Source organism: Globicephala melas, chromosome 1 (assembly GCF_963455315.2).
Source record: "Globicephala melas chromosome 1, mGloMel1.2, whole genome shotgun sequence".
NCBI lineage: Eukaryota > Metazoa > Chordata > Mammalia > Artiodactyla > Delphinidae > Globicephala > Globicephala melas.
In genome coordinates this window covers 78,720,160-78,739,264 of record NC_083314.1, presented here as the reverse complement: position 1 = coordinate 78,739,264, position 19,105 = coordinate 78,720,160, and the positions used below count along the sequence as shown (strand labels likewise).

Genomic DNA, 19,105 nt, shown 5'->3' with positions numbered 1-19,105 from the left:
CCACTGTTCCTCCCAATTCCTATATGAGGGATCTCCTTTTTTTTGTTGTTATTAAAGTGCATTTAGTTTTTTCACAACATGTATCACCATCTGACCTACTTGTTTTTGTTTTTTAGTGGTTTGTCTCTCATCACTAGAGTGTTCACTACAGGAGGGAAGAGATTTTAGGTAAAAAAAAAAACCAAGTAGAGCATCTTAAGCAGGTTCCCTGGTGTGTGTTTCTTCCCTTCCTTCTTATCTTTCTTCGTCCTACAAATATGTATAAGGCACTTACTATGTATCAGGTACTGTTCTAAGCACTGGAGATATAGTGGGGAATAAAACATACAAAAATCTCTGCCCGTATGAAATGTCAACTATGAACTGGTATTTTCCATTGGCACTTGCCATCTACCTCTGCAAGGATTAAATCATGTGCTGCTGCAGCTGCTGATTTTCAACACCCCCTGAAAGGAGTTCAGCGTGGAGAGCAGAAATGAGGCATCCTGTGCTCTGGGAAAAACTGGCAGAAAAGGTCTTCAGATAGTTAGATATTTTCAGGAGCCAATTTTATGAGCCCAATTCTTGTATCTCCTCATATCTAGAAAAGCACTAAAATCCTTCACGGTGACGTCTGCTCCTTGTGACTAGCAGTGACCTTCACTAGAGACTTGCTCGACTGCATGCATTCCCCCTCCACCAAAATCACATATATACTGATCATCCTCCCCTATCTCTTTGGAGCAGTTTTTCAGAGCTATCTGAAATGCTGTCTCCTGGGTTGCAGTCCTCATTTTGCCCCAAATAAAACTTAACTCGCAACTCTCACGTTGTGCATTTTTTTTTCAAGTTGACAGTTTTATGGCAACCACGAAGGGACCCAGAGTGGACTTCTCTCCTTCGCCTAAACTGCACGAGGAACCCGAGCCTTGGTACCAGCAGAGGCCCCTTACACCCATCTGCCTCCTTGGAGAGTCCAGATGAATTTGGGTAAGTCTCTCCTGGTTCTCAGATCTCCCGTGTTGGTTGATGATCCTGAGTTTTATTTGGTAGAGTAGCAAGTACCTGCCTCCTCCCAGTTGAAAGATATGGGGTGGGGGCCCTGGTTAAAAGATACCAGGGAAATATCCACCCAGTTGAAAGATACTGGGGGAGGCTCGGTTGAAAGATACCAGGGAATACTCACCCAGGTGAAAGATACTGTGGAGGGGGAGCTGGTTGAAAGATACCAGGGTTTGCTCAGTTGTAGGAGACTGAGTGGTCTGCACTGAGTAGTTAGGTAAGAGGCCGATCTGATGCTTTTCCTCAGTTCAGCTGCCTTAATAGAATTTGTCAAGATAAAAGTGAAGATATTACATGAGAGCTTTGCTCCGAAGAAAGGGCACAAGAATCCTCCCAGCCTGTTCTGGCTTTCTCAGTCGCCTGAGAAATTTACGGGAGTGGTGGAGGCAGGGTCCTCATGCCATGCAGTGATCCCATAGGGAAACCTACTCATTAATTAAAAGGCTTCCTCATCCAGGGGCATGCATAAGAATTGGCCATTCAGTGATCTGAGCACCCGCGGTGGCATTAGACCACTGAAGGGAGAAACTGAGACATGTTAAGAGGGCTGAAACAACTCCGGGGTGATGCCTAGAGGAGCTAAGCTCACAAGCAGCACACTGGCCCACCACACAATTTCACTAGTAAATTTTATCCCTGTCAAATTCAACTTAAAATGGGAGATAGAGCCTCTCTAACACAGAAACAAGGGGCATCAGAAAGCCAGCCTCTGACTAACACTCCAGGCAGGTTTATGTATGTACAAAACTCATATTTGCAAGTACCTACTTAATTGGGGAAATATACCAAAGGAGATCTCAACCTAAAATGACCAAATTGGGGTTCTTTTGATATTTTAAAATTAATATTTTTGCACACACAGTTAGAAAAAAGCCAGCCATGAGATCAAACAGACTGAATGGAATGGTTACTTTGATTGGTATCTAGAAGCTTCTAAAAGAGGAAATGATAGAGTAACTTCTTTTCAGGAAACCAACAATTAATTACTTGAAACTATATCAGACCAACTTTTTAAAACCATTAAAAAGAAAGAAAAGGGGGTATCTATGAAAATTATGAACCTTCAATTGTGCCAGTTAAGTACACAATGCCAGTCGAAGGTTAACCAACCCCCATTTAATTCCCAACTAGTAGAGAAAGCTAGCTTGAAGGAAAAAAAGAACCTCAAAAAACAGAAACATATCTCTTCAGAATTCTGACCCTGAGGAACAAGTCCTACTAGGAGAACTTGATTTTCTCTCCCTGTGCCTTGAAACTAGGGCTCTCAGGAACAATTATCTTATATAGACCAGCTCTAAGTCCTGAGTCTGAGGAAAATACAGGGAACAAAGCCTTTAAAATTCTTTCTTATTCCAACTGTTAGTTATAAACTAGTGAGTTTTACATTTTGATATCTGATTCATGACTAAGTTTAGAAAATGAAGCTATATAGATCTCTCGTTGTGTCTCTCTAGATATATGTATGTCTCAGTATGTGTGTCCCTTTGGATAATGCTGCTGAGGTTAATTTGTAAATGACCTCTACTTAACTGGCTTAAGAAAAAGTAAGCACTGACATTCACAGAAAGATAGACAAGATGAAAAGGCAGGGGGCTATGAACCAGATGAAGGAACAAGATAAAACCCCAGAAAAACAACTAAATGAAGTAGAGATAGGCAACCTTCCAGAAAAAGAATTCAGAATAATGATAGTGAAGATGATCCAGGACCTCGGAAAAAGAATGGAGGCAAAGATCAAGAAGATGCAAGAAATGTTTGACAAAGACCTAGAAGAATTAAAGAACAAACAAACAGAGATAAACAATACAATAACTGAAATGAAAACTACACTAGAAGGAATCAATAGCAGAATAACTGAGGCAGAAGAACGGATAAGTGACCTGGAAGACAGAATGGTGGAATTCACTGCTGCAGAACAGAATAAAGAAAAAAGAATGAAAAGAAATGAAGACAGCCTAAGAGACCTCTGGGACAACATTAAACGCAACAACATTCGCATTATAGGGGTCACAGAAGGAGAACAGAGAGAGAAAGGACCCAAGAAAATATTTGAACAGATTATAGTCAAAAACTTCCCTAATATGGGAAAGGAAATAGCCACCCAAGTCCAGGAAGTGCAGAGAGTCCCATACAGAATAAACCCAAGGAGAAACATGCCGAGACACATAGTAATCAAATTGGCAAAAATTAAAAACAAAGAAAAATTATTGAAAGCAGCAAGGGAAAAACGACAAATAACATACAAGGGAACTCCCATAAGATTAACAGCTGATTTCTCAGCAGAAACTCTACAAGCCAGAAGGGAGTGGCATGACATACTTAAAGTGATGAAAGGGAAGAACTGACAACCAAGATTACTCTACCCGGCAAGGATCTCATTCAGATTCGATGGAGAAATCAAAAGCTTTACAGACAAAACAAAAGCTAAAAGAATTCAGCACCACCAAACCAGCTCTACAACAAATGCTAAAGGAACTTCTCTTAAGTGGGAAACACAGGACAAGAAAAGGACCCACAAAAACAAATCCAAAACAATTAAGAAAATGGTAAAAGGAACATACATATCGATAATTACCTTAAATGTGAATGGATTAAATGCTCCAACCAAAAGACACAGGCTTGCTGAATGGATACAAAACCAAGACCCATATACATGCTGTCTATAAGAGACCCACTTCAGACCCTGGGACACATACAGACTGAAAGTGAGGGGATGGAAAAAGATATTCCATGCAAATGGAAATCAAAAGAAAGCTGGAGTAGCAATACTCATATCAGATAAAATAGACTTTAAAATAAAGAATGTTACAAGAGACAAGGAAGGGCACTACATCATGATCAAGGGACCAAACCAAGAAGAAGATATAACAATTATATATGCACCCAACATAGGGGCACCTCAATACATAAGGCAACTGCTAACAGCTATAAAAGAGGAAATCGACAGTAACACAATAATAGTGGGGGACTTTAACACCTCACTTACATCAATGGACAGATCTTCCAGACAGAAAATTAATAAGGAAACACAAGCTCTAAATGACACAATAGACCACATAGAGTTAATGGATATTTATAGGACTTCCATCCAAAAACAGATTACACTTTCTTCTCAAGTGCGCACGGAACATTCTCCAGGATAGATCACATCTTGGGTCACAAATCAAGCCTCAGTAAATTTAAGAAAACTGAAATCATATCAAGCATCTTTTCTGACCACAACGCTATGAGATTAGAAATCAATTACCGGGAAAAAAACATAAAAAACACAAACACATGGAGGCTAAACAATACGTTACTAAATAACCAAGAGATCACTGAAGAAATCAAAGAGGAAATCAAAGATACCTAGAGACAAATGACAATGAAAACACGATGATCCAAAACCTATGGGATGCAGCAAAAGCAGTTCTAAGAGGGAAGTTTATAACAACACAATCCTACCAAAGGAAACAACAAACATCTCAAATAAACAATCTAATCTTACACCAAAAAGAACTATAGAAAGAAGAACAAACAATACCCAAAGTTAGTAGAAGGAAAGAAATCATAAAGATCAGAGCAGAAATAAATGAAATAGAAACAAAGAAAACAATAGCAAAGATCAATAAAACTAAAAGCTGGTTCTCTGAGAAGATAAACAAAATTGATAAACCATTAGCCAGACTCATGAAGAAAAAGAGGGAGGGGACTCAAATCAATAAAATTAGAAATGAAAAAGGAGAAGTTACAACAGACACTGCAGAAATACAAAGCATCCTAAGAGACTACTACAAGCAACTCTATGCCAATAAAGTGGACAACGTGGAAGAAATGGACAAATTCTTAGAAAGGTATAACCTTCCAAGACTGAACCAGGAAGAAAAAATAGAAAATATGAACAGACCAATCACAAGTAATGAAACTGTGATTAAAAATCTTCCAACAAACAAAAGTCCAGGACCAGATGGCTTCACAGGTGAATTCTATCAAACATTTAGAGAAGAGCTAACAATCCTTCTCAAACTCTTCCAAAACACTGCAGAGGAAGGAACACTCCTAAACTCATTCTGAGGCCACCATCACCCTGATACCAGAACCAGACAAAGATACTACAAAGAAAGAAAATTACAGACCAATATCACTGATGAATATAGATGGAAAAATCCTCAACAAAATAGTAGCAAACAGAATCCAACAACACATTAAAAGGATCATACACCATGATCAAGTGGGATTTATCCCAGGGATGCAAGGATTCTTCAATATATGCAAATCAATAAATGTGATACACCATATTAACAAACTGAAGAATAAAAACCATATGATCATCTCAATAGAGGCAGAGAAAGCTTTTGACAAAATTCAACACCGATTTATGAAAAAACTCTCCAGAAAGTGGGCATAGAGGGAACCTACCTCAACATAATAAAGGCCATATATGACAAACCCACCGCAAACATCATTCTCAATGGTGAAAAACTGAAAGCATTTCCTCTAAGATCAGAAACAAGACAAGGATGTCCACTCTCACCACTATTATTCAACATAGTTTTGGAAGTCCTAGTCACGGCAATCAGAGAAGAAAAAGAAATAAAAGGAATACAAACTGGAAAAGAAGAAGTAAAACTGTCACTGTTTGCAGATGACATGATACTATACATAGAGAATCCTAAAGATGCCACCAGAAAACTACTAGAGCTAATCAATGAATATGGTAAAGTTGCAGAATAAAAAATTAATGCACAGAAATGTCTTGCATTCCTATACACTAATGATGAAAAATCTGAAAGAGAAATTAAGGAAACACTCCCATTTACCACTGCAACAAAAAGAATAAAATACCTAGGAATAAATCTACCAAGAGAGAAAAAAGACCTGTATGCAGAAAAGACAGTGATGAAAGAAATTAAAGATGATACAAACAGATGGAGAGATATACCATGTTCTTTGATTGGAAGAATCAATATTGTGAAAATGACTATACTACCCAAAGCAATCTGCAGATTCAATGCAATCCCTATCAAACTACCAATGGCATTTTTTACAGAACTAGAACAAAAAACCTTAAATTTTGTATGGAGACACAAAAGACCCCAAATGGCCAAAGCAGTCTTGAGGGGAAAAAATGGAGCTGGAGGAATCGGACTCCCTGACTTCAGACTATACTACAAAGCTATAGTAATCAAGACAATATGGTATTAGCACAAAAACAGAAATATAGATCAATGGAACAGGATAGAAAGCCCAGAGATAAACCCATGGTCAACTAATCTATGACAAATGAGGCAAGGATATACAATGGAGAAAAGACAGTGTGTATAATAAGTGGTGCTGGGAAAACTGGACAGCTACATGTAAAAGAATGAAATTAGAACACTCCCTAACACCATACACAGAAGTAAACTCAGAATGGATTAGAGACCTAAATGTAAGACCGGACACTATAAAACTCTTAGAGGAAAGCGTAGGAAGAACACTTTGACATAAATCACGGCAAGATCTTTTTTGATCCACCTCCTAGAATAATGGAAATAAAAACAAAGATAAACAAATGGGATCTAATGACACTTAAAAGTTTTTGCGCAGCAAAGGAAACCACAAACAAGACAAAAAGACAACCCTTGGAATGGGAGAAATATTTGCAAATGAATCAACAAAGGATTAATATCTAAAATATATAAACAGCTCATGCAGCTCAAAATTAAAAAAACAACCCAATCAAGAAATGGGCAGAAGACCTAGAGACATTTCTCCAAAGAAGACATACAGATGGCCAAGAAGCACATGAAAAGCTCCTCAACATCACTAATTATTAGAGAAATGCAAATCCAAACTACAGTGAGGTATCACCTCACACCAGTTAGAATGGGCATCATCAGAAAATCTAGAAACAGCAAATGCTGGAGAGGGTGTGGCGACAAGGGAATCCTCTTGCACGGTTGGTGGGAATGTAAATTGATACAGCCACTATGGAGAACAGTATGGAGGTTCCTTAAAAAACTAAAAATAGAATTACCAAATGACACAGCAATCCCACTACTGGGCATATACCCAGAGAAAACCGTGATTCAAAAAGACACATGCACCCCAATGTTCATTGCAGCACTATTTACAATAGCCAGGACATGGAAGCAACCTAAATGCCCACTGACAGACAAGTGGATAAAGATGTGGTACATATATACAATGGAATATTACTCTGCCATAAAAAGGAATGAAATTGGGTTATTTGTAGAGATGTGGATGGATCTAGGGACTGTCATACAGAGTGAAGTAAGTCATAAAGAGAAAAATAAATATCATATATTAACACATATATGTGGAACCTAGAAAAATGGTACAGATGAACTGGTTTGCAGGGCAGAAATTGAGACACAGATGTAGAGAACAAACGTATGGACACCAAGGTGGAAGAGTGGCAGGGATGGGGAGGTGGTGGTGGGATGAACTGGGAGATTGGGATTGACATGTATACCCTAATATGTATAAAATGGATAACTAATAAGAACCTGATGTATAAAAAAATAAATAAAATTAAATTAAAAAAAAAGTAAGCACAAATCAAACAATTCTAAATACAAGAGAAATTAAGCTAAATGAATTTCAGGTTCATGTGAACTGGGAAATATTCAGTATTAAACTAATATCTGGTATTAATGTTTTAAGTTTGTTGATCTAATTAATACAGACATGTTTTTAGAGTCATCAACATTAAGTGTAATACTTTTATTGTACCTAGGTGTAATATAAGCTAAATAAAACCTTGTTATTTCTGTTACAAATATGTCAGCAGGGAAAGTAGCTTGATGTGAAGAAACTTTTAAGGAAAGAAAATGTAAATGAGATAGGTGCTTTTAGATAAACTCTATTAAGAATAATTATGCTTTACAAATGTCTATCTAAAATAGTCTCTCCAGGTTCTGGTAACTTGAAATTGTAGAGTTGTGCTAAATTAAGTTAAGTGATGGAAGCTTATTGAATAGCCTAGGTCATTCCCAAATAAAATAAGATACTGAAACATTAATTACTGAACATTGGCTTCCTTTTACAGAGAAACAAAAGGTATTTAGGATTATAAATGAATATGTTTCATGCCACATTCTCTAAAGAAAGCAATTTTAGAAAATATCACTGGTATTTATGTTCACCAATCTACAGAATGCTAATGTAAAGGACAGTTCATAATTGCTTACTTAGTTTTCAAAAGAAATTAAGGTTTTAAGAGCTGAGGATTCTAATTTAAACATGTAACTAAAGTTAATAGAAATAATAAAGGAAACATTTCAGTATACAGTAGGAAAGTAGGATGTATGTTTCTAGTAAAGAAGTCATGAGGAACGGAATCGCATTTTTTTAAGGGAAAAGGAAGTAGGTCTGACTTATAGTTGGCTGTTTCTGAATGGGAAATAAAGTGATGGATACAGAAAGTCATAAAAAGGTTTGTGGAAAGGGGACCCTGAGAAAAGAGTTTTGTGCATGGTCTGGATTGACTAAGGTTAAAATAAATTTAATTGAATAAATGAATGTTATTTATTTATTTTTTATTATTTGTTCATTTATTTTTGGCCGTGTTGGGTCTTTGTTGCTGCACGTGGGCTTTCTCTAGTTGCAGCGGGTGGGGCTACTCTTTGTTGTGGTGTGCAGGCTTCTCACTGTGGTGGCTTCTCTTGTTGTGGAGCACGGGGGCTCTAGGCATGTGGGCTCAGTAGTTGTGGCTCGCGGGCTCTAGAGCGCAGGCTAAGTAGTTGTGGTGCATGGGCTTAGTTGCTCCGAGGCACGTGGGATCTTCCCAGACCAGGGCTCAAACCCATGTCCCCTGCATTGGCAGGCGGATTCTTAACCACTGCACACCAGGGAAGTCCTGTAAATGAATTTCAAAAGTAAGCGGGTGCAAAACTTGAATTTGTTTTTTCTCTCTCAAGAGGGCAAGATTTCTGATAATGTTGAAATGCCTTTGATAACAGATTTCAAGTTTCTTTACCTTATAAGTGATCTGTTCTGTATTTGCCTTTGGAATCTTTTATTGTTACTTGGGCTAAGTGAATAACTATTGTTTCACAGTGACTTGTGATCCTATCTGACTGAGTGTTCTAAATCCTTTTTGATATTTTTTGACAGAACTTCCTAAATCAACTTTTAATGACATCCTTTTGACCTCTAGCTAACTCTGGGATGCTTCAAAGGGCCCCTGATACATCCCAAAGAGAGATGTTAAACTAATTAGATTCATTTGGTATGTTAAATTACATGGGAAGTAATGTCAAATGAGTAATAAATCTTCTTAGGTTATATTGTATGGTAATGTTACTAATAAAGATATCCTAGAAATTATATGGAGTTCCTAAAATTCTGATATGTCCTGGTAAAATGTTATCAGTCATAATTCTAGTTATTATCTTAAAGTGTTGTATGTCACAGTAGTAACCAAGTTTCTTTGTTAATTGCATTGCAATCAGATTTTAAACGTGCTTAAGTTTTCTGTCATTATAGACACTTACAGTTTCACTCTAATGCCTTTGCAAAAATGCTTCTTCTTCAAGAAAACTTATAGAAAGGACTTTTGGATAAATACAAGTTTCTGACTTTCAGACCATAATGCTGAACTGGGTAAGAAATTGAAGAATTCTAATGGGAAACCTGATGGCTTCATAAAGCTGTTAACAAAAAGGATTAGTTACATAGGACTGAGTGAACTGGTGAATATGGTTGTAAATCTTATGGTTTCTATCTGAAAAATTACTGGTTTAAATCTGTGTTTTCCAGGTGTAAGGAAAACCTTCCCCTCAAACTAATTATGACTTAGAGTAATTTGGTAAATTATACCTTTGTAAGCAGGATTAAAACATTTATCTTTGCTATCTGTCCGCTCCAGACACTGGAAACTCTCAGGTTGCCAGTAGCTTTATCAGATAAATTAGGAAGGCTACCTCACTAACAGGTACAGAAAACTCAAGGTATTTTGGGACCTTGAAAAGGGAGGAATTCACCTAGATCTGTTAGGTGAAATCTGTGATAAGCCGTTGGTGACTTTCTTAGCCCTGAGAGGTATTTTAAAAGTCCAGCCTGAGACTCCTTATAAAAGTTTCAGCAAGCAAAAAGCCTATATGATCAATTATAGTTACATATCATCAGGCCAAGTGTATTGAGACCAGATTTATTTTGCAAACAAATTAGTCTTAATTTGGTTATATTTGGTAGAAATGAGGGTAATTTTAGAGAGAAAAAGATGTTTCAATGAATGTTAAATCCCAGTTTTGTTAATGGAGGTCTGTATTTACTAAGACTCACTTCCAGGATAGTTCCTTGCTGTTATGTTATATTGATATAAAGTTAAATTGTATTATTAAAAGCACACTCTAAGTTTGTTTTTGAAGCTTATCTCAGTAATCTATCTTTGGATGAAGATCATTTGCCCTATGACCTGCAACCAGGGGACTATGTATATTGGAAAAGACATCATTTAAAGGACTCACTCCAATTCAGATGGAAAGGCCCTCACCAGGTACCCTTAACTAGCTCATGTGCAGCAAAACTAAAGGGATCCACTCTTGGATTCATATTTCCCACTTAAAAAGGGCTGCTGCACCGGACTGGTCTATAGAGAGGACTGCTGACCTCAAACTCACCTTAAAACACCGCTCAAACAGAGGAAACTACACTCACACCAGGATGAGAAGAAGACAACATCAGAAGCAGACAGCTTACCCAAGATGCTGGACCTGATTCTATTGTCATTTATAAAGTTTTCTTGACTTCTCAGACCTTTGCATATAAATCAAATGTTTTCTATCATGGACACGATCCTATGCTAGTTTAAAAAATCAATCCAATTGTTGGGTTTGTGGCCAATCACCTTTGTCTAGTACTTCTGGATTACCTTGGTGGATTGCTCTACTCCAAGCCTCTAATTGGATGGTCCTTAGGAAATTTATTTCAGAAGAAAGAAAGTTCAGTCCTGTTCAGGCTACTCTTGATATTACTAGATGGGATCCCCTCACCTAGACAATTAATAATACCTGCTCTGACCCTGGCCATAAAAAAATGAATTTTCCTCTAAAGTTACTCAAGCTCAATCAGAGCAACAGCAAAATTTCGGCCAAGGAATAAAAGCTCCCGCAATTATGGGATGGATTTATGTGGTTAACACCAGGCTATGGTCATTTAAGTTTTAAGGCACCCTTTCACCTTGGGAACAATCAAATTATACTAAGGATAATCAGCGTAGTAACTAGGAAATTGGGCTGGGAGCCTTATGGACAGTGACAATACACCATTTCCCTGAAAGATAACGATTGGTACAGAACAGACTAAGTCAGGTGAGCTGAAGATATACTGGGCTGTACCTAATGGAAGTTCTTGGCTGAATTCTCACTTATGACTTTAATAATATTGCTAGCTATGTTATTTGCATTTTTCCTGTTTTACAAGATTGTTGTTTCTTGCATTACCAAATGTGTGACTGAGCCTCCAACAAAAATATATAGTTTTATATGAGATCAATGATTGTAATACTGTAACTCTAGATATGGGAAGATACAACAAGAGGGAATTTTCCTGGACCATAACAGATTAGTAAGACAGGTGGTCCAGAGTCTTTAGTTACTGTTAAAAGACCTAGTCCAGTAATAGCACACTGAGTGGCCTATCAGCAAAATCTTCACCAGACCTAGGAATGAGCCTTCCTAGCACCATGGGACAAAATGGTCATGAAATGCCTCCCAAATCATGGTCAAATTTATGACCATGAGGAGGCGCTGTCAACTACAAATTGGCACTTGCCATTGGCACTTACCAACTCCCTTTACAAGGATTAAATCATGTGCTGCTGCAGCTACTGATTTTCAACACCCCCGGAAAGGAGTTCAGGGTGGAGAGCAGAAATGAGGCGCTCGGTGCTCTGGGAAAAACTGGCAGAATAGGTCTTCAGACAGATATTTTCAGGACCGATTTTATGAGCCCAATTCTTGTATCTCCTCATATCTAGAAAAGCACTAAAATCCTTCACGGTGATGTCTGCTCCTCGTGACTAGCAGAAACCTTCTGCAAAAAAATATATGCTTGATTGCATGCGTTCCCCCTTCACCAAAATCACATATATACTGACCTTCCCCCCTACCTCTCTGGAGCAGTTTCTCAGAGCTATCGGAAATGCTGTCTCCCGAGCTGCAGTCCTCATTTTGCCCCAAATAAAACTTAACTCGCAACTCTCACATTGTGCATTTTTTCTTAAGTCGACAGAAGCAAACACTCTAGTGGTGAGAGACACACTGTTAAATAAACACAAGGCATGCCAGATGGTGTTAACTGCTGTGGAAAATAAATGTACCTTAATAAATGTATATTATTAAATGAAAGAAAACAATCTGAAAAGGCTACATACTGTATGTATTCTGGAAAAGGCAAAACCATGGAGAGAGTAAAAAGATCAGTGGTTGCCAAGGGTTTGGTAGAAGGAGGGACAGATGAACGGGGGACACAGTGAATTTTTAAGGCGGTGGAACTATTCCGTATGTTATATGTCATTATACATTTGTCAAAACTCATCAAGTATTACACAGTGAACCCTAATGTAAACTATGGACTTTAGTTAATGTATTAATACAGTCTCACCATTACAACAAATGTACTTTACTATCGCAAGATGTTAATAAATGGAAAGCTGGCAGAAGGAATTAAGGGGTATATGGGAACTCTGTTCTTTCCACTCTTTTTTCTATAGACCTGAAACTACTAAAAAAAAGAAGTCTATTAATTAAAACACACACACACACACACACACACACAAAGGACAGGAAGTGCAATGTGTATGTGTTGGAGGTGGGGTAGTTTGCCTTGGGAGTTTAGAGTCTGGGAGATGAGGGGATGACTTGAGTACTCTGAGCTTCTTAGGGTGACAGAGCCATATATTGGGATAAACAGTAAATTGAGGTTAGTGATGACAGCCTCAAGACAGAGAGGTGATGAGAATGTGGTAGGGTGGAGTCTTTCTGGGGCCCCTTCCTGATAATGGTGATGATGATGCCATGGTGGGGGCATTCTTATTAATGGCAACAGACTTCATGCTCTCCCACAATCTGTGAAATTTATTGAGATTTCTGGCCTATAAAACTGGAGAATATAGCAAACCCCCTGCACTATCCTCCTTCCTTTTTCAAGTGGTAACAAGTACTTCAATCTGTTCTTAGTTTTATATTTGATATTTAAATATTCTTTATGGGAGTGTACCTATTCCTACCAAGAAAATAGGTTTTGAAATCTTCACTCTTTTGAGTATATTTACTTTTATATGAAGGTAAACGTTCCCAGGAGCCGTCTTCACATTTCTTCATGAACTGGTCAAAGAGGAGTCTTAAGTCCTTGCTCCAGCTGGGGTTGGGGAGAGCATGGTCCCTAGGAATGACTTTCTCCGTAGAAAACCACCTCTAAAAGAAAGGAAAAAAAGGAGAGTAATGGGAGGTACATACTATTTCATAACATATTCTCTTATTTTCTAAGACTATCTTGCTGCTTTTCCTCTTCCCAAAAGCTTTTTTTTTGTTTATTTTTTTGCGGTAGGCAGGCCTCTCACTGTTGTGGCCTCTCCCGTTGCGGAGCACAGGCTCCGGACACGCAGGCTCAGTGGCCATGGCTCACGGGCCCAGCCGCTCCGCGGCATGTGGGATCTTCCCGGACCAGGGCACGAACCCATGTCCCCTGCATCGGCAGGCGGACCCTCAACCACTGCGCCACCAGGGAAGCCCCAAGCTTGTTGTTTTGAAGTGGAAACAAATTTCTAGGATCACCTGGTCCTCTCTCCTTGGGAGAACTGGGAGATTGAGAGAGGATAAATGATTTGCTCAATGTCACCCAACTAGCCATTAGCAGAGCTGGTATTAAGCCCAGGTCTGTAGACCCCCTTCTTTTTTTTAAACCTTAATCAAACACAGGTCAGCCACGTCAACTACAAACCGGCACTTGACATCCACCTCTACAAGGATTAAATCATGTGCTGCTGCACCTGCTGATTTTCAACACCCCCTGAAAGGAGTTCAGGGTGGAGGACAGAAATGAGGCATCCTGTGCTCTGAGAAAAACTGGCAGAACAGGTCTTCAGATAGTTAGGTATTTTCAGGAGCTGATTTTTTTTTTTTTTTTTTTTTTTGGCGGTACGTGGGCCTCTCACTGTTGTGGCTTCTCCCGTTGCGGAGCACAGGCTCCGGACGCGCAGGCTCAGCGGCCATGGCTCACAGGCCCAGCTGCTCCGCGGCATGTGGGATCTTCCCGGACCGGGGCACGAATCCGCGTCCCCTGCATCGGTAGGCGGACTCTCAACCACTGCGCCACCAGGGAAGCCCCTCAGGAGCTGATTTTATGAGCCCAATTCTTGTATCTCCTCATATTTAGAAAAGCACTAAAATCCTTCATGGTGACATCTGTTCCTTGTGACTAGCAGTAACCTTCACTAGAGACTAGCTTGATTGCATGTACTCCCCCTTCACCAAAATCACATATATAGTGACCTTCCCCCCTGCCTCTTTGGAACAGTTTCTCAGAGCTATCTGAGATGCTGTCTCCCGGGCTATAGTCCTGATTTTGCCTCAAATAAAACTTAATTCGCAACTCTCATGTGGTGCATTTTTTTAAAGTCAGCAGCCAGGAACTGGTGATAAAGAGAGATGAAGGACAGACAGTTTTCCTCCAGGTAAAAAGTGTTACCAGTGGGAAACACACAGGAAGCCAGAGCACAGGGGAGAGGTATTCATCTGAGATTGGGTATTCAGGTAGGGGTTCTTTGACTTGAATCTTCATTAGACAAGCAGAAATTAGCCAGATAGAAAGGGTATTGTAGGCAAAGGAACACTGTGTGCAAAGGCAAGGAGGCATGAAACAGTTTTGAGGGGACTTACAACAACCATATGAAGTAGGTACAAATTATTATCCCCATTTTACAGATGATGAAACTAAGGCCTCAAGGAAGCTTGGCATTGTTTCAGTACAAGGGGAAGAGCAGGTGGCTGCAGAGACGTAGGCAAGTGCCTGACTGTGAGAAGCTTCTACACTAAGTTAACTGGTTTGAATCGCATCTGCAGTGCTCTCGGAGGGATTTTAAATAGGGGAGTGACAAGATCAGATTCGGCCATAATACAAAAGATAGTGGGAGTGATTTCAAGATTGAAATCAGAGGGCCCTGTCTAGAGGCTACTGGAATAACTCAGGTGAAAAATTATGAATGCATGAAGCAGAACTTGGTGACTATTTGGATAAGGAGAGTGAGGGAAGAGGAAAAATACAAGAGCCAATCTCAGGTTTCTGAACTGTTCAACGGAGCAGGTGACAGACCCAGATGCCAAGAAAGAGAATACAAAGAAAAAGGAGGAGGGGGTTGGAGGGGGAAAGTTCTTGGTGTCATAATAACCACAGCTTCCACCAGTGCTATTTCTCTGTAGCACTCAGCACTGCTACCACTCCAGTGCCCACACAGCAGGTGGAAAGGTACATGGGCCCTGGAGGACTTGGGGGGACAAAGTGTCACCTACAAAAGAGCTGGACAAAGCAAATGCCCATCGGCACCAGAAAGGAAAATCAGTTATTTTGACTTCTGCAGAAATCCTGGAACATTAAGATCACAGAAGCTATCAACTCTGTGGCATTCTACTTCCAGGCACCCTTATCAATTCATTCAGATTCAATGTACCTACAACACTGTGACTACACCCCAGGGTACAGGGAGGTGCTGTTATTGTGATGGAGGAACCAGCCAACCAGCCTTCTGCTGACCTCTGGGCTGGCTCTGATCCTGGCCTGATGGTAAGAATTTAGGGAGCCTGTCCCAAGAACTCTATGGAACTAAAAACTTCCCGGCTAACAAAAGGAAGTCTTGAATTCGTGAGGGGAAACATGAGTAGTGTTGAGACCACTCCACTCCCTAGCTCAGTATTTGTACCTTTGTTTTTTCCTATGGTTTTGGATTGGCTTATCCCTTCAGCCTTTCAGCTCAGAAAATCTGGGAAGGAAAGAAAAGAAAAACAAAAATTTTTAACCCACTCATTATCTCTCCATCTTAATATAACTAATGGTAAAATTTTGATATATTTCCTCCAAGTTATTTTTTTAAATATTTATTTATTTATTTGGCCGTGCTTGGTCTTAGTTGCGGCATGTGAGATCTTTGTTGCCACATGCAGGATCTTCAGTTGAGGCATGTGGGGTTGCAGCATGAGAGATCCTTTAGTTGCGGCATGTGGGATCTTAGTTGCAGCAGGTGGGATCTAGTTCCCCGACCAGGAATTGAACTCGGGCCCCCAGCATTGAGAGCTTGGAGTCTTAACCACTGGCCCACCACAGAAATCCCTCCTCCAAGTTTTTTTAACTACAGCTTTTCTTAATATACTTGTAATCTCAGTAAGAAATATAATTTTTCTTTTGCTTCATCCCTTAAAATTCTTTAGTGTTCACTTTCTCATGCCCTTAATCTCAGTTATCACCATTTTCAACAGCAGAAAAATAGTCCTTTAAAATGATATACTATAATTTACTTAACCATTTAAATTGTACATGTAAATTGTTTCCAATCTTTTGCTGCTTTAAATGAAAAGGTTCATTGGAACACTGTGAATATAGTCTTTTCTCTACTTTTGTTTATTTCCTTAGAATCCAGTCTCAATCATATAGTTTTTTTTCCTCTTTTTATTTAATTTATTTTTCAAAGCTATTACTCATGTGCCTATTCTTGCCATCAAATTCCAGTATGCACTGATGGCTTTTTTTTTTTAACATCTTTATTGGAGTATAATTGCTTTACAATGTTGTGTTAGTTTCTGCTGTATAACAAAGGGAATTAGTTATATGTATACATATATCCCCATAACCCCTCCCTCTTGCGCCTCCCTCCCACCCTCCCTACTCACCCCAATCATGTAGTTTTTAAAGTACATAAATTCTGGAAGTAACCTAACACACACAATTAGTCATAAGTTAATATGTATTGACTAATACCTGTCAATTAAGAGGTAGAATAGGATGTGTAAGTTTTGGAGTTGTGAATTTGGGCTTACCGCATCCATAGGTCTCATCTTAAATAGGGAACTCTAGGTTTGATCAGTTCTAGCATCCTTTCATGGACCAGTGCAACAGAGATAATAAAGGCTTTTAGGAATTAGAATGACTCCCTTGACCCTGGGCTCTCCTACCTGATTGTAACTTTGAAAGTCTGGGGGATTCAGCTAAATGCAACAATCTTTTTTCCCCCCCCTTTTTTGGCACTGCATGGCATGTGGGATCTTAGTTCCCTGACCAGGGATCAAACCCACTCCCCCTGCAGTGGAAGTCCGGAGCCTTAACCACTGGACTACCAGGGAAGTCCCGCAATGAACTTTTTTTTTTTTTTTTTTGGCGGTACGCGGGCCTCTCTGTTGTGGCCTCTCCCGTTGCGGAGCACAGGCTCCGGACACGCAGGCTCAGCGGCCATGGCTCACGGGCCCAGCCGCTCCGCAGCATGTGGGATCTTCCTGGACCGGGGCACGAACCCGTGTCCCCTGCATTGGCAGGTGGACTCTCAACCACTGTGCCACCAGGGAAGCCCAAGAAAGGAGTCTTTAAAGAATCATGAAGGTGGTACTTGAGTGGCAAAGTACTTTTTCCATTATGGGAGGCTTAAGGAGTTTTAAGCAAAGCAGTAACATGAAATTAGGTTTTAGAAAGCTCCCTCTGATGTAAAGGATGAATTGTAATGTGAGAAGCAATGGTAAGGAAACCAGTTAAAAGACTGTTGTAAAGGTCCAGGAGAAATGTGGTCAGAAGGTGAACTAGGTAGAGAGGAATGAAAAAGATTTAAGAGATATTTAGGATATTGGGACCAAGGATTGTGGCATGGGTTTGATCCCTGGTCAGGGAACTAAGATCCCACATGCCATGCAGTGCCAAAAAAGGGGGGGGGGGAAAGATTGTTGCATTTAGCTGAATCCCCCAGACTTTCAAAGTTACAATCAGGTAGGAGAGCCCAGGGTCAAGGGAGTCATTCTAATTCCTAAAAGCCTTTATTATCTCTGTTGCACTGGTCCATGAAAGGATGCTAGAACTGATCAAACCTAGAGTTCCCTATTTAAGATGAGACCTATGGATGCGGTAAGCCCAAATTCACAACTCCAAAGCTTACACATCCTATTCTACCTCTTAATTGACAGGTATTAGTCAATACATATTAATTTATGACTAATTGTGTGTGTTAGGTTACTTCCAGAATTTATGTACTTTAAAAACTACATGATTGGGGTGAGTAGGGAGGGTGGGAGGGAGGCGCAAGATCATGGGGGAAGAGAAAGTAGAAGAGTTTTGGATGATTCTTGACTTGTGGTTTGAAGGCTGGAGTGGATAGAAGGAAAAGAAAGGGGAGGTTTTCATTAGTGTTCATGTACACGTCAGGAGGCGGAAAGTAGGAGTGAAACCATTAATTTTAGTTTGGGGGATGTTGAGTTTGGGACCACAGATGAACACTATGATGTTGTGAGAAATAAAAATAATGAAAGTTTCAGTCCAAGGAGATGAGAATTAAGAGATACTTGAAGTAAAGGCACCTGTAAATACACAGCATAGACTCTGGGCATGAGGGATGTGAGGGATAATCACTATTTTTTGTTGCCCTGAATAGAGGAAAGGTCTTGCTAGATCTCTGATTATGTATTTTTCAAGTGGGGCTTAAGTTACAACTTTTTTTTTTTTTTTTCGGTACACGGGCCTCTCACTGTTGTGGCCTCCCCTGTTGCGGAGCACAGGCTCTGGACGCGCAGGCTCAGCGGCCATGGCTCACAGGCCCAGCCACTCTGCGGCATGTGGGATCTTCCTGGACCGGGGCACGAACCCATGTCCCCTGCATCGGCAGGCGGACTCTCAACCACTGCGCCACCAGGGAAGCCCAGTTACAACTTTTTAATGTGTCTCTTTTTAAGATTAAGTTACTGAACCAAAAGAAGCATGATTTGTAAGCCCTGTAAATACTACTGTTATAAAGCCTGAAATATTCTCAACATAGATTACAAGACACCAACATATTAAAGAAACGAATCTATCTTTGTTGTGAGATTAGCACAGGGCATTTTATTTTCCA

The 19,105-nt window shown here is 39.7% G+C and overlaps 1 protein-coding gene and 1 long non-coding RNA gene across 3 annotated transcripts in view; one reads left to right on the top strand and one right to left on the bottom strand.

Annotated features, from left to right (window-relative positions):
• LOC115847031 (uncharacterized) overlaps positions 1-12,695 on the top strand; it is a 100,698-nt gene extending 88,003 nt beyond the window's left edge. For both annotated transcript variants that reach the window (XR_009563985.1, XR_009563988.1), the window contains 2 exons: positions 830-969; positions 2,496-12,695. This is a non-coding gene — a long non-coding RNA (uncharacterized lncRNA). The remainder of the gene's footprint in view (positions 1-829; positions 970-2,495) is intronic.
• THEM4 (thioesterase superfamily member 4) overlaps positions 1-19,105 on the bottom strand; it is a 41,573-nt gene that overhangs the window by 18,520 nt on the left and 3,948 nt on the right. The window contains exon 2 of the mRNA XM_030846497.3: positions 13,304-13,445. Within this exon, the coding sequence (XP_030702357.1) occupies positions 13,304-13,445 (142 nt within the window). The remainder of the gene's footprint in view (positions 1-13,303; positions 13,446-19,105) is intronic.